Source organism: Rhamphochromis sp. 'chilingali' (genome assembly GCF_963969265.1).
Source record: "Rhamphochromis sp. 'chilingali' genome assembly, chromosome: 9".
Classification (NCBI taxonomy): domain Eukaryota; kingdom Metazoa; phylum Chordata; class Actinopteri; order Cichliformes; family Cichlidae; genus Rhamphochromis; species Rhamphochromis sp. 'chilingali'.
In genome coordinates, this window is record NC_137936.1 from 5,037,390 (window position 1) to 5,050,140 (window position 12,751).

The window sequence follows — 12,751 nt, forward strand, 5'->3', positions numbered from 1 at the left end:
TGAGTAAACTTCACAATAGTCCCATTGTTACTTCTGGTTAGCTTCCTAGCTATGGCAAAGCTTTCATAAGTCTATATTTAGGTCATTCAATGAAGTAACAACACAGCCTCAGAGCTGCAGCTGGTTCTCATTTTCTCAGGTTTCGGATGGTCATAATTAGTGTTGTGATGAAAAATGCTTCAATTTTAGCACATAAGACAGACCACCAGATGGCAAATGTTTGATACCATTACTCTGAGTTGACATAATACTCAGAATAATGAGCATACTCAATACAGTGAACACAAGTTACTCTGTGTGCATTTTCTTTGCCAGCTTTAGTCAACAAATGTTGGACTTCACCCCTTCCAGTCTGTCTGTTACCTTGCAGGTGCCCAGTACTCCAGGCATGCTGTTACAGTCTCTCAGGGTGAACTTGACCTCGATGTAGATCCTCCTGGCTCCTTCCCGAGGGATCCAGCCTGTCACCAGCCAATTGTTCTGGCTCGGGCTCATCACGTTACAGACCTAATTCAGAGGAAGATCTGTTGTCATTTCACAGCTTCTATTTGGAACATGTACATAAAAGTCATTTGCCTTAACATTAGTTTAGAATAAAATAAATAAATAAATAAGAATATTTCCACATAAGAATTTTAAATGGGGAATAAAAAATGATTATTTTTATTGCTAGCTCTGGCAGGCAATTTTCTAATTTAATTTGTTAATGTTAATTAATATTTAAGAGCAAATAATTAGTATTTAAGTAAGCAGATTGTTGAAATTTTTCATTTTAATAAGTAAACTCTAAAGTAAAGTGTTTATAAACTACACAAATGTCGCACATATATTTGCATTTCGTTATTCTTTTCTCAATTTGAATTAATTTCATTAGCTGGGACCACGTCCGTCCGGCCCCATTACACCATTCAGGTAAGACTTTCAGAAAAAAACTGTGATGTGAGTTGAACGATGGAGAAAAACAAACAAAAAAACAAAAAATAGTCCCTATATTATTTAAAATATTATTTAACAACATCTAGAAGTCCAGGACTGGTCACTTAACACCAGACCTTTTGATGTAAAACATCTCGGCATCTACAGTTACGGCTGCAACAGTTTGGCTCAAACTGGCTGTTCCTGCAGTCATGATGGGATTGCTCAGATTTAGCCAGTATATAGAAGTCAACTCAGAAAAAAATAATTCTATCAATATCTTTGTCGAATAAATGATTGTATAAGCTGATTTCTCTTATTGTTCGAGTATAATAGCTTTATCTATGGGAACTGTTTTATAAACAATAAAGTGTCCAACTATGTCAGGACATGGAATATCAGCCCTACTGATATACTTTCCTAGGATTTCATTGGATGTTTTTGTGAGTTAAAGACGATGAATGAAGACAAATACATGTCAAAGTTCCATCTGTCAAAATCATTCAGGTGCAGACTGAAAACTTACAGATAAGTTAAAAATTTTCAACTTTGGTACATAATGAGGAATTGTAATTTTTGCAGTATTAGTAGTGCACCATCTATATAACCTAATAAAATAAAGAACTGATTTATGATTAATTAATTCACAGTTTGTGTTTTAAAATCAAACTTAATTTAGATGGAAAAATCCCAGTTTCCCCAGGATCAAGGTAAAGGTCTTATAACAGTTAATCCTAACACACTCAGCCCCACAGTACAATACGAACATTACACACCTGGTATGTGTGGATAGGACTGAAGTACTCGTCCATCTCATTAATGGCATCCCACTGTGGAAAGAGAGAGCACGACAGAGAAGCAAACATTCTCAGGTTAGTCAGACGTTCCTGCATTTCTCAGATTCATAGTTTCTATTTCCTATATGATCATGCATTCTTTTGTGATCATTAGTTTTGACATCAAATAAAACATGAGGCGAGTGCCGTCACAGAGGCGGCAGTCAAGCAGCAGATGCGTCATGTGCTGTATATGAATCTCAGAGAATGTGAAGAGCAAGGTCTCAGTTTCCAGATGATTGGTGGTGATTTCAAACCTCATTATCTTGTGCGTGTGTTGGAGTGACAAATGTTTCCCAGTCAGAAAAACCTGACCTTCACATTCTTTTTCTCGTTTTTAATCTGTTAAACTTAAGATTTTAGATGCTGATTCATTCCACCTGATCGTGCTGGTGCACGATACACACATGCGATCACAAGATCTACATTTCAGCATTGTTGGAATTCACTTTATGGAATTCCGATGGGGAGCATTTCCTTTAATGTAATCCGCCTCATGTACATGCATGTGATCTGATTTACACTGTTTACTGAATACCGTTGGTGGGTAATTATAGCATTACAGGAGGAATAGTAAGTGCAATGCTTTGGTATTTCCAAAAGTGCTTATGTGTGTTACACTTCCTTGCATCTACATTCAGCCTTAGATAGAAAGTCAATCACAGGAAGCCCCTTTCACTCCTTTCCTGTATGGAGGAGGCAGATATACAGTACCTGTCAGCTGAACTCCTAAATTCGTCTATCTACAGATACCCAGAAAATGTTCAGTTTTTATGAAGTACAATAAACAAGAATATTAAGTTCAAAATCATGTATTTAAATGCACCATTGGGCACTGTTCTGCATCTTTCCAAGAAGAGGCCTCTGCCTTACTAAACATACCGCTCAGACTATTTTTGTATTCACAAGCACAACAAATGTAAACGAGGCATTTTAATTAGCATCCATTTGCATTTCATTTCACATGCAGATATGCCTGAAACTGTATAGCTGGTTGACACATAACTGTCAAATCCCACATTTTTAGTCAAATTAGTCAATGTGAGGGTCTAGAATCAGATTTCAGTGTAGGGTGAAAGTCCAATTCACCTGACTTTATGATAATGATGAGTGTACAGGTAAAATACACTTTACAATACTTCATAAGCAGCTAAAGAGAACAGAGACACCCAAAGCACATATATAAGGCATTGGTACACTTTTATTTACAAAGCTATGCTTGGATTGCTGCCTCCTTATATTTGTACTTTGCTCACAAGGACAAATAGTGGTTCTTACTCCTTGCGTTCAAATGATCAGCTGCTGCTGTCTGTTCCCCTTGCCCGCACAGAGCTGGGTAAGAAAGCCTTTGTCCACTCTGCGCCTTTTTCGTGGAATCTGTTACAGAAAGACTGGAAACTGACTGAACTGTGTTATGACCCAGTGATGTGTTTGTTGGTGTTGTGCCTCCCACCGGAGGATGGTGGCGGTATTTTCCCTTTTTTCTCTCCTAGGAGGTGGACACCTGGGCGTGGCTGCTAGGTATCTGGGTGGAGTCTCTACACACCTTCCGACTGGATAATTGATGGACCACCTCCAGTACTTAACGTCCGGATGACAGTCACCTGGGAGTGCTGTTTGGAACCCCGTTGACTCGGTCACAGAGTTGTGTGTTGTGTCATTGTAGTGCAGGCTGGAGTATTCACGTGTACCTCTAGCCTTGCCATGTAAATAATTGTAAATAAGTTAACCAGTGGCGGTCACTTTTTTTGTTCCTTTTCTGTATAACTTTCACTGTCGCAGCCTAGTAGGCGTGAGAAGCCGTTTTCTTTTGTTGAACAAGTTTTCTCCTGTTTTTCGTTAGATAGTTAGGTAAGTGACTTGTCTTTTGTTTTGGCTTCTTTTTATTTTGGTGTAGGGAAGACTAGGGATTGTTTTATAGGGAGTTTTGTTTATTGTTTTGGCATTGCTCACTGCTGATGAAAATAAATGGCTGCTTAAATACTTAAAAAAGGTGTCGTTGTTGGGGTTTGTGCGTGGGTGGGAAGTGAGTGGAGCAAACTATTTGTTACGTTTATTTACTTGCCGGGACCAGAACGTAACATATTGGGGGCTCGTCCCTTTGGTGGTTCTTTTTGTGGCTTGTTTTCTTGGTTGGCGGTTTTTTCTTGTGTGGGGGGTGTGTGTTAGGATGGAGTTTAAGTTGGAGGACTTCACTCTGAGCCCGTCTGCGGAGAAGTTGGACAGGTGTAAAAAGGCTGACCTCTTGCTTGTTGCTGAATTCTTTGATGTGACTGTGCCGTTGACTGCGAAGAAGAAAGAGCTTAGGGAGCTCCTGTGTGTCCAGTTGACGGACAGGGGGTTGTTTGGTGAGCCGGGTCCTGCAGGGGGGGTTGAGCTGGGGGCTGTTGCTGGTGTTTCTGCCCCACTGAAAAATCTCCCTTTTCCACCTAGCCCTTCTGTGGAGGAGCTGCAGTTAACGCTGCGCATTAAGGAGGTGGAGCTAAAGAAACAGCAGTTGGAGGTGGACGCTATGCACTTGAGGATCAGGGCTCTGGAGGTAGAGAGGGGAGCCTCTGTGTCTGCCAGCCCTCCTGTACCTCGGTTAGCCCCGCAGTCGCAATCCCCGCAGGTACCCTCCCCGGAGTCATCATCCCCGCAGGTACCCTCCCCGGAGTCATCATCCCCGCAGTCGCCATCTCCGCAGCCACCGGCCCCGATGCCAGGTGGTGGCTTTGATGTGAGTAAACACATCAAAATGGTGCCGGCATTTCGGGAAACTGAGGTGGATTCGTATTTCACAGTGTTTGAACGTATTGCAGGTGCGCTGCACTGGCCAAAGGATGTGTGGTCTCTTTTACTCCAATGTAGATTGGTGGGGAAAGCTCAAGAGGTATGCACCGCTCTTTCTCTGGAGGACAGTTTTGACTATGATACGGTGAAGGCTGCTGTCCTACGCGCTTACGAGCTTGTGCCAGAGGCTTACAGGCAGAGATTTAGGGATGGGAAAAAATCCGCCAACCAGACCTATGTGGAGTTTGCCAGAGAAAAGAAAACTCTGTTTGATAAGTGGTGTCATGCTACAGAAGTAAAAACCTTGGAAGACCTGCGTGAGTTGGTGACGTTAGAAGAGTTTAAAAATCAACTACCAGACACTGTGGTAACCTACTTAAACGAACAGAAGGTTACGACTCTCACCGCTGCTGCTATACGGGCTGATGAGTTTGTGTTGACACACAAAGTGGTGTTTTCGGTTCCTGCTCACAGTTTTCCGTCTTCCAGTAGCCCGCCCAGATGGTCTCCAAGGGGCACCCGCCGTGCCATCCCCTCATCCATTGAGAACCGCGTGTGTTTTTTTTGCCATGAGCAGGGACACCTTATTGCGGTTTGCCCTGCTCTGAAGAGAAAAGAAATGACCAGGGAGGGTACATCTCCTTCCCCAATAAACCTTCTACAGACAAACTCTCCTACTTGGGGGGAGGTGATGGCACCCGAAAATGATAAAGTAGATAAGGAGTTTAAGCCGTTTGTGTCAAACGGCTTTGTTTCCTTGATAGGAGAAGATCGGCGGACTCCTGTCAGTATTTTGCGAGACACTGGTGCGAAACAGTCGCTCATTCGTGAGGGGGTCTTACCGTTTTCAGCTCAATCCTGTTGTGGGGCGGATGTGTTAGCCTGGGGAGTTAGGATGTGTGTAATACGGGTTCCTTTACACTTGGTGCAGCTTTCGTCTCAGTTTTTGTCTGGTGAGGTTAAGCTTGGGGTGCGACCCCAGTTACCGGTTGCAGGTATTGACATCATCTTGGGAAACGATCTAGCTGGCGGCACAGTTTTTCCGTCGCCAGAAGTAGTCGATATACCACTTACAGATAACAGTGGTTTCGATCGTGCCACATCAAAGGCTGTTCAAACCGTCGGTGTAAAGACATTTAGGCAGAGGAGAGGTGCGAGTGGATCCCAGCAACAGCAGCAGCAGAATAGGAGGCAGCCCAAGGCGCTTGAGAAGAAGTTACAGGAGGGGCTGAATCTAAAAGTTGGGAATTCTGAGGGAAGGGAAAAGGAGGGGTTGCAGCTGAGTTCAGGGGAGGATCATTTTGGTCCAAAGTGCTACTATGACAAAGCAAAGTTTTTCTGTGACAACATCTCATCTGATAATGGGCTCAGACTGACGTGGGCAGAGGAGCGAAAGCGCAATCTGGAGACTTTTGGTGTCCCTGGGCGGTTCCTGAGGGGCCAAGGATTCAGAGGTGGACGCCAGTGTTTTGGGGGCGGGTGCAGTGCTCGTGCAGGAGGATGAAAATGGCATTGACCACCCAGTCTGTTTCTTTTCTAGAACATTTCTAAAACAGCAACCAGCGCCTCATGCGTTGGTCCTTACTCCTACAGGATTTCAACATTGAGATCCGATATATAAGAGCTTAGAGAATGTTATGGCTGATGCCCTCTCTAGGTCGTAAATCAAACATCTTTGTGTGGGGTTGGATGTTTGATTTTTTTTGGGTGGGGGAAACTGTTATGACCCAGTGATGTGTTTGTTGGTGTTGTGCCTCCCACCGGAGGATGGTGGCGGTATTTTCCCTTTTTTCTCTCCTAGGAGGTGGACACCTGGGCGTGGCTGCTAGGTATCTGGGTGGAGTCTCTACACACCTTCCGACTGGATAATTGATGGACCACCTCCAGTACTTAACGTCCGGATGACAGTCACCTGGGAGTGCTGTTTGGAACCCCGTTGACTCGGTCACAGAGTTGTGTGTTGTGTCATTGTAGTGCAGGCTGGAGTATTCACGTGTACCTCTAGCCTTGCCATGTAAATAATTGTAAATAAGTTAACCAGTGGCGGTCACTTTTTTTGTTCCTTTTCTGTATAACTTTCACTGTCGCAGCCTAGTAGGCGTGAGAAGCCGTTTTCTTTTGTTGAACAAGTTTTCTCCTGTTTTTCGTTAGATAGTTAGGTAAGTGACTTGTCTTTTGTTTTGGCTTCTTTTTATTTTGGTGTAGGGAAGACTAGGGATTGTTTTATAGGGAGTTTTGTTTATTGTTTTGGCATTGCTCACTGCTGATGAAAATAAATGGCTGCTTAAATACTTAAAAAAGGTGTCGTTGTTGGGGTTTGTGCGTGGGTGGGAAGTGAGTGGAGCAAACTATTTGTTACGTTTATTTACTTGCCGGGACCAGAACGTAACAACTGTTGTCTTTAAATGTTTTTAAAACTAAACTCAAAGGCCTACAGACTGCCTCAATAATGTGTAATTGTTTTGTGTAATTTTAACTTTGTTTGTTCGTATGTATTTGTTTTGAAATGTGCTGCCTCTTGGCCAGGACTCCCTTGAAAAAGAGGTTTTTGATCTCAACGGGACATTCCTGGTTAAATAAAGGCAGTGTTGGGAAGGTTACTTTTAAAATGTATTCCATTACAGAATACAGAATACATGCCCCAAAATGTATCCTGTAACGTATTCCGTTACGTTACTCAATGACAGTAACGTATTCTGAATACTTTGGATTACTTAATATATTATCATGCTTTTTACAACAACGTGAATGTACTATTGTTGTGTGATTTATTACTATTACTGAAGGTCCGCGACTCCGAACTGTAGTAAAGGGACCTCTGACTAATACGGCGGGGTCCCTGTCGGCTCGTAGCCGAAAAATAGCTTTACTTTGTTGTCTGGGTCAACTTTTATTGCGAGAGACAGAGAGAGGCGTTGAAAGGCTGCTCCAACGGAACTTATTGTTTCGGAGGAAAACACGAACACGGTGTACAGTCGAGTCTTAATAGCTTACTTACAACTGGGCTCGTCAGGCACTCTTCTTGGCTGCAGTGGTTATTATTATATTTACATGCTTCCAGCTCCCGTTTTTGCTCGATGACAACTCGTAGTTTTCCACTCCCCTTTTTCTCGCTCCTCGCGCTCACAGACCCATAACGTGTATGGCAGTCCATTCTCCCTGCAGCACGGACTACACTGCCCATGATGCTACATTCTTTAGAGCTATGCTTGTATGGAGTTAAATCAGGGCCATAATGTTTGTGTAGTTAAAAGAAAAATTTGAAATCGAAAACATGTAAACTGAAAGCAAAAGTCACATTTTTAGAGTGAACTTTGAAAAAGAAAGAGTTGTATTTAAAATAAAATCAAACGTTTTGAATATTTGTATTAACTGAAAACCCAATGGTTCTTTTATCTATAATTTCTCTGAGTAAACTTTATTTAAAAATTTTCAGTAATCTTTTTTTCATTATTATTATTTTTAAAAAATCTATTCAGTCTCAGATTACATTTTTTCAGATTCAGATCTTTTAAATTAATGTACAAAAAAAAAATTCTTCGGGTTCGGATTTTTCTCTCAGCTTCAATTTTTTTTTTTTCACTTTCAGATCTCTATTTTTCAGTTACAGACTTTTGGCCCTGTTTTGGCCTGGTGGGCGTGGCTACACAGAGAGGGGCGGGGAATCATGAGTGACAGCAGACCGCTACAGGCTCAAGATGGTCCATTTTTCATGTTGCCTTCAGGAAACCTGGGAATGAACATAATTTATCAAACACCTCCTGCACTGTATTATTTGATAATGTTTAGAAAACATGTCATGCATAACTGCTAAAAGTCAGTTACTAAAGCTCTTTCAAGCAGTAATGTGTACAAATTACGCCGTAACTGATCAATTATGAGACGTTTTCCCAGCCACTACGTGAGAAGTGGTCATTTCCCATGCTCTCAAAGTAGCGCACATTGTATCGGGTGGGGGCTGCTGTTAACTTGTCCCTCAGTGAACGATGGCGTCGTCTTCCAACAACACTGCTGGTGCGAACAATCAGGTGAGTGTTTAAGTTTGGAACAATTACACTGCAGTCTGTGAATACTACGAATTTAAGAAGTGGCTATTGTTACGGTTAATTTTTCGGCTATTCTGTTTTTTTATTTTATAATGTTTTTTGCTGAAATGCTAGCTCAACAGAACCAGATAATGGATGGATGAGAGTCTTGCAATAAATTGCCATAGCGCAGGTGATGAAGACTGCATCCCAAGCCCGATTAGTTATGGAGTCTTTTAAAATGTTTTCCATATTTTTGGGGAAGGATCAAATTGTTAATATTACTTTACCTTTCGAAGTAAGTTTCAGCCGAAAATGATAGCGAGGCGTTTCTGTTGAGCTAGCATTTCAGCAAAAAACATTATAAAATAAAAAAACAGAATAGCCGAAAAATTAACCGTAACAATAGCCACTTCTTAAATTCGTAGTATTCACAGACTGCAGTGTAATTGTTCCAAACTTAAACACTCACCTGATTGTTCGCACCAGCAGTGTTGTTGGAAGACGACGCCATCGTTCACTGAGGGACAAGTTAACAGCAGCCCCCACCCGATACAATGCGCGCTACTTTGAGAGCATGGGAAATGACCACTTCTCACGTAGTGGCTGGGAAAACGTCTCATAATTGATCAGTTACGGCGTAATTTGTACACATTACTGCTTGAAAGAGCTTTAGTAACTGACTTTTAGCAGTTATGCATGACATGTTTTCTAAACATTATCAAATAATACAGTGCAGGAGGTGTTTGATAAATTATGTTCATTCCCAGGTTTCCTGAAGGCAACATGAAAAATGGACCATCTTGAGCCTGTAGCGGTCTGCTGTCACTCATGATTCCCCGCCCCTCTCTGTGTAGCCACGCCCACCAGGCCAAAACAGGGCCAAAAGTCTGTAACTGAAAAATAGAGATCTGAAAGTGAAAAAAAAAATTGAAGCTGAGAGAAAAATCCGAACCTGAAGAATTTTTTTTGTACATTAATTTAAAAGATCTGAATCTGAAAAATGTAATCTGAGACTGAATAGATTTTTTTTAAAAATAATAATAATGAAAAAAAGAATAATGAAAATTTTTAAATAAAGTTTACTCAGAGAAATTATAGATAAAAGAACCATTGGGTTTTCAGTTAATACAAATATTCAAAACGTTTGATTTTATTTTAAATCCAACTCTTTCTTTTTCAAAGTTCACTCTAAAAATGTGACTTTTGCTTTCAGTTTACATGTTTTCGATTCCAAATTTTTCTTTTAACTACACAAACATTATGGCCCTGATTTAACTCCATATGCTTGTAGCATTCTGCCTGTTAGCTTAGCACAACAACAACGAAATGGCGCTCTCTCACCCAGGAAACACACAGTCGCAGAGAGAGAGAGAGCGTCGCCCTGTAACCATGGCAACCATAACGCTGCCGCCTGGAACAACAGAACGTAGCTGTCAAACAAACCCAAACAGTCCTGACCCGCGACAATATGAAACAGGGAAGTACCGCAGTGCAATCCATTTATTTCAACAAAGTAACTGTATTCTAAATACCACCTTTTTAAACGGTAACTGTAACGGAATACAGTTACTCATATTTTGTATTTTAAATACGTAACGGCGGTACATGTATTCCGTTACTCCCCAACACTGAATAAAGGTTAAATAAAAATTAAATAAAAAATATAGTCACCTCTGGACATCCATCCTGTAGCTAGCGACAAGTTCATAGTTAGGGTTAGATTTACATTTACCCCCAATATGGAGTTTTTAAATTTTGGCTTACCAAAAGGGAACTCTTATAAAAAGTAGGACTGTAAGACCAATTTAACATTTAGTTACATTTTAAAATTTTACAGGTGGCTGTAGCTCAGGAGGTAGCGCAGGTCATCTACTGATTGGAAGGTTGCTGGATCGATCCCTAGCTCCTCCAGTCTGCATGCCAAGTATCCTTAGGCAAGGTACTAACCCCAAATAAGAGTCTAAATGTGTATGAATGAATTAGGAAGCACTAAGAAGCTTAAAAGACAGTGCTTGTGTGATTGGATATATGTGGCATGTTGTATAGTGTACTCCAGGCGAGTAGAAGAGAGCTATACATGGATCAGCCTGTTCACCATTTAGTCTCTGTATTTTACCATGTATCTAAAATGATAAGATAAGATAAGATAAGATAAGATAACCTTTATTAGTCCCACACGTGGGAAATTTGTTTTGTCACAGCAGGAAGTGGACAGTGCAAAAGTTATGATGCAAAAATTAGAATACAATAAGAATAAATACAGTACACAGCTGTACAGAATAGAATAAAATAATATACTATATACAGTAGAATAAAATAGAATAAAAATATACAATAAGATAAAAATAGAATACGAATGCTATATACAACTGAGTAAAAATACAACGATGCCAGAAAAGATTATTGCACTTAGTGTTATTGCACATGTGTGGATGTGTGTGTTTGTTCAGTTAAAGTCTTTGTTGTGGAGTCTGACAGCAGTGGGGAGGAAAGACCTGCGAAATCTCTCCGTCCCACACCGTGGGTGCCGCAGTCTCCCACTGAAGGAGCTGCTCAGTGCTGTCACAGTCTGCTGCATGGGGTGGGAGACGTTGTCCAACAGGGATGACAGCTTAGCCGACATTCTCCTGTCACTCACCACCTCCACTGGGTCCAGAGGGCATCCTAGAACAGAACTGGCCCTTCGGATCACCCTGTTCAGTCTCTTCCTGTCCCCAGCAGAGATGCTGCCGCCCCAGCAGACCACACCATAAAAGATAGCAGAAGCCACCACAGAGTCATAGAAGGTCTTCAGGAGTGGGCCCTCCACCCCAAACGACCTGAGTCTCCGCAGCAGGTACAGCCTGCTCTGCCCTTTCCTGTAGAGGGCGTCTGAGTTATGAGTCCAGTCCAGTCTGTTGTTCAGATGAACACCAAGGTACCTGTAGCTGTCCACAGCCTCAATGTCCATACCTTGGATGTTCAGTGGTTGCAGTGGAGAATGCTTGTGCCTGCGGAAGTCTACCACCAGTTCCTTGGTTTTACTGGCATTGATCTGGAGGTAGTTCAGCTGGCACCAGTCCACAAAGTCTTGAGTCAGTCCTCTGTACTCCTTGTCGTCCCCATCAGTGATGAGGCCGACTATTGCAGAGTCATCAGAGAACTTCTGCAGGAAGCACTGGGTGGAATTGTGGGAGAAGTCTGCAGTGTAGATGGTGAAGAGGAACGGAGCCAGAACCGTTCCCTGTGGGGCCCCCGTACTGCAGACGACCCTGTCCGACACACAGCCCTGAGTCCTCACATACTGTGGTCGGTCGGTGAGGTAGTCCAGGATCCAGGTAGTGAGGTGATGGTCCACTCCAGAGTTCTCCAGCTTGTCCTTCAGAACCGAGGGAAGAATGGTGTTGAAGGCACTGGAGAAATCAAAGAACATGATTCTCACAGTGCTTCCAGCGGTCTCCAGGTGAGCGAGGGAACGATGTAGGAGGTGAATGACGGCATCATCCGCTCCAATGCCAGGCTGGTAGGCAAACTGAAGTGGGTCCAGTGATGAGCTTGTTAGGCGCCGAAGCTGAGCCAGGACCAACCGCTCCAGGGTCTTCATCAGGTGGGATGTCAGAGCCACCGGCCTGTAGCTGTTGAGGTCCTTGGGGCGTGAAGTCTTTGGCACTGGTACAACACAGGAGGTTTTCCAGAGCTGTGGGACTCTTCCCAACCTCAGGCTCAGGTTGAAGAGGTGCTCCATCACCCCACACAGTTGGTCCACGCAGGACCTGACGACCCTCGAGCTGATGCCATCTGGGCCCGCTGCCTTCTTGCCATTAATCCTCCTCAGTTCCCTCCTAACCTGGGTGGTTGAGAGAGACAGGCTGGAGCCTTGTGTTGAGTGTGTATTGGATGCTGTTGTTGGGGGTGGGGAGGAGTGAGCAGGGTGCAACCCAACTCTCACTCTGTTGGATCTTAAAAGCTGAATATCCAGGTGCAAACCTGTGTTTCCATGGAGGGAACATAGGCTTGCACTTTCACACCTGTTGAGCATCAACTCATTGTGCTGTGTATTTAAGGGCCAACTGTGGCAGTCGTTCTCTGCCAGTTCATTATGTCCACTCAGTATTTTTATCTGTCTTCTATTTCCTTGCCTGAAGTCTGATCCATATTCATTGGAAAATCAGCCTCAAGGAGTCGAGAGTTCACAGCCAATCACAAGCTTTTGTCGGTCTC

The 12,751-nt window shown here is 42.7% G+C and overlaps 1 protein-coding gene across 1 annotated transcript in view; it reads right to left on the minus strand.

Moving 5' to 3' along the window:
* The window catches only part of epha8 (eph receptor A8), a 147,670-nt gene that overhangs the window by 75,780 nt on the left and 59,139 nt on the right, over positions 1 to 12,751 (minus strand). Inside the window, exons 3-4 of the mRNA XM_080892017.1 lie at positions 1,692 to 1,745; positions 364 to 507 (exon numbers count right to left, since the gene is read on the minus strand). Coding sequence (XP_080748143.1) covers positions 364 to 507; positions 1,692 to 1,745 — 198 coding nt within the window. The remainder of the gene's footprint in view (positions 1 to 363; positions 508 to 1,691; positions 1,746 to 12,751) is intronic.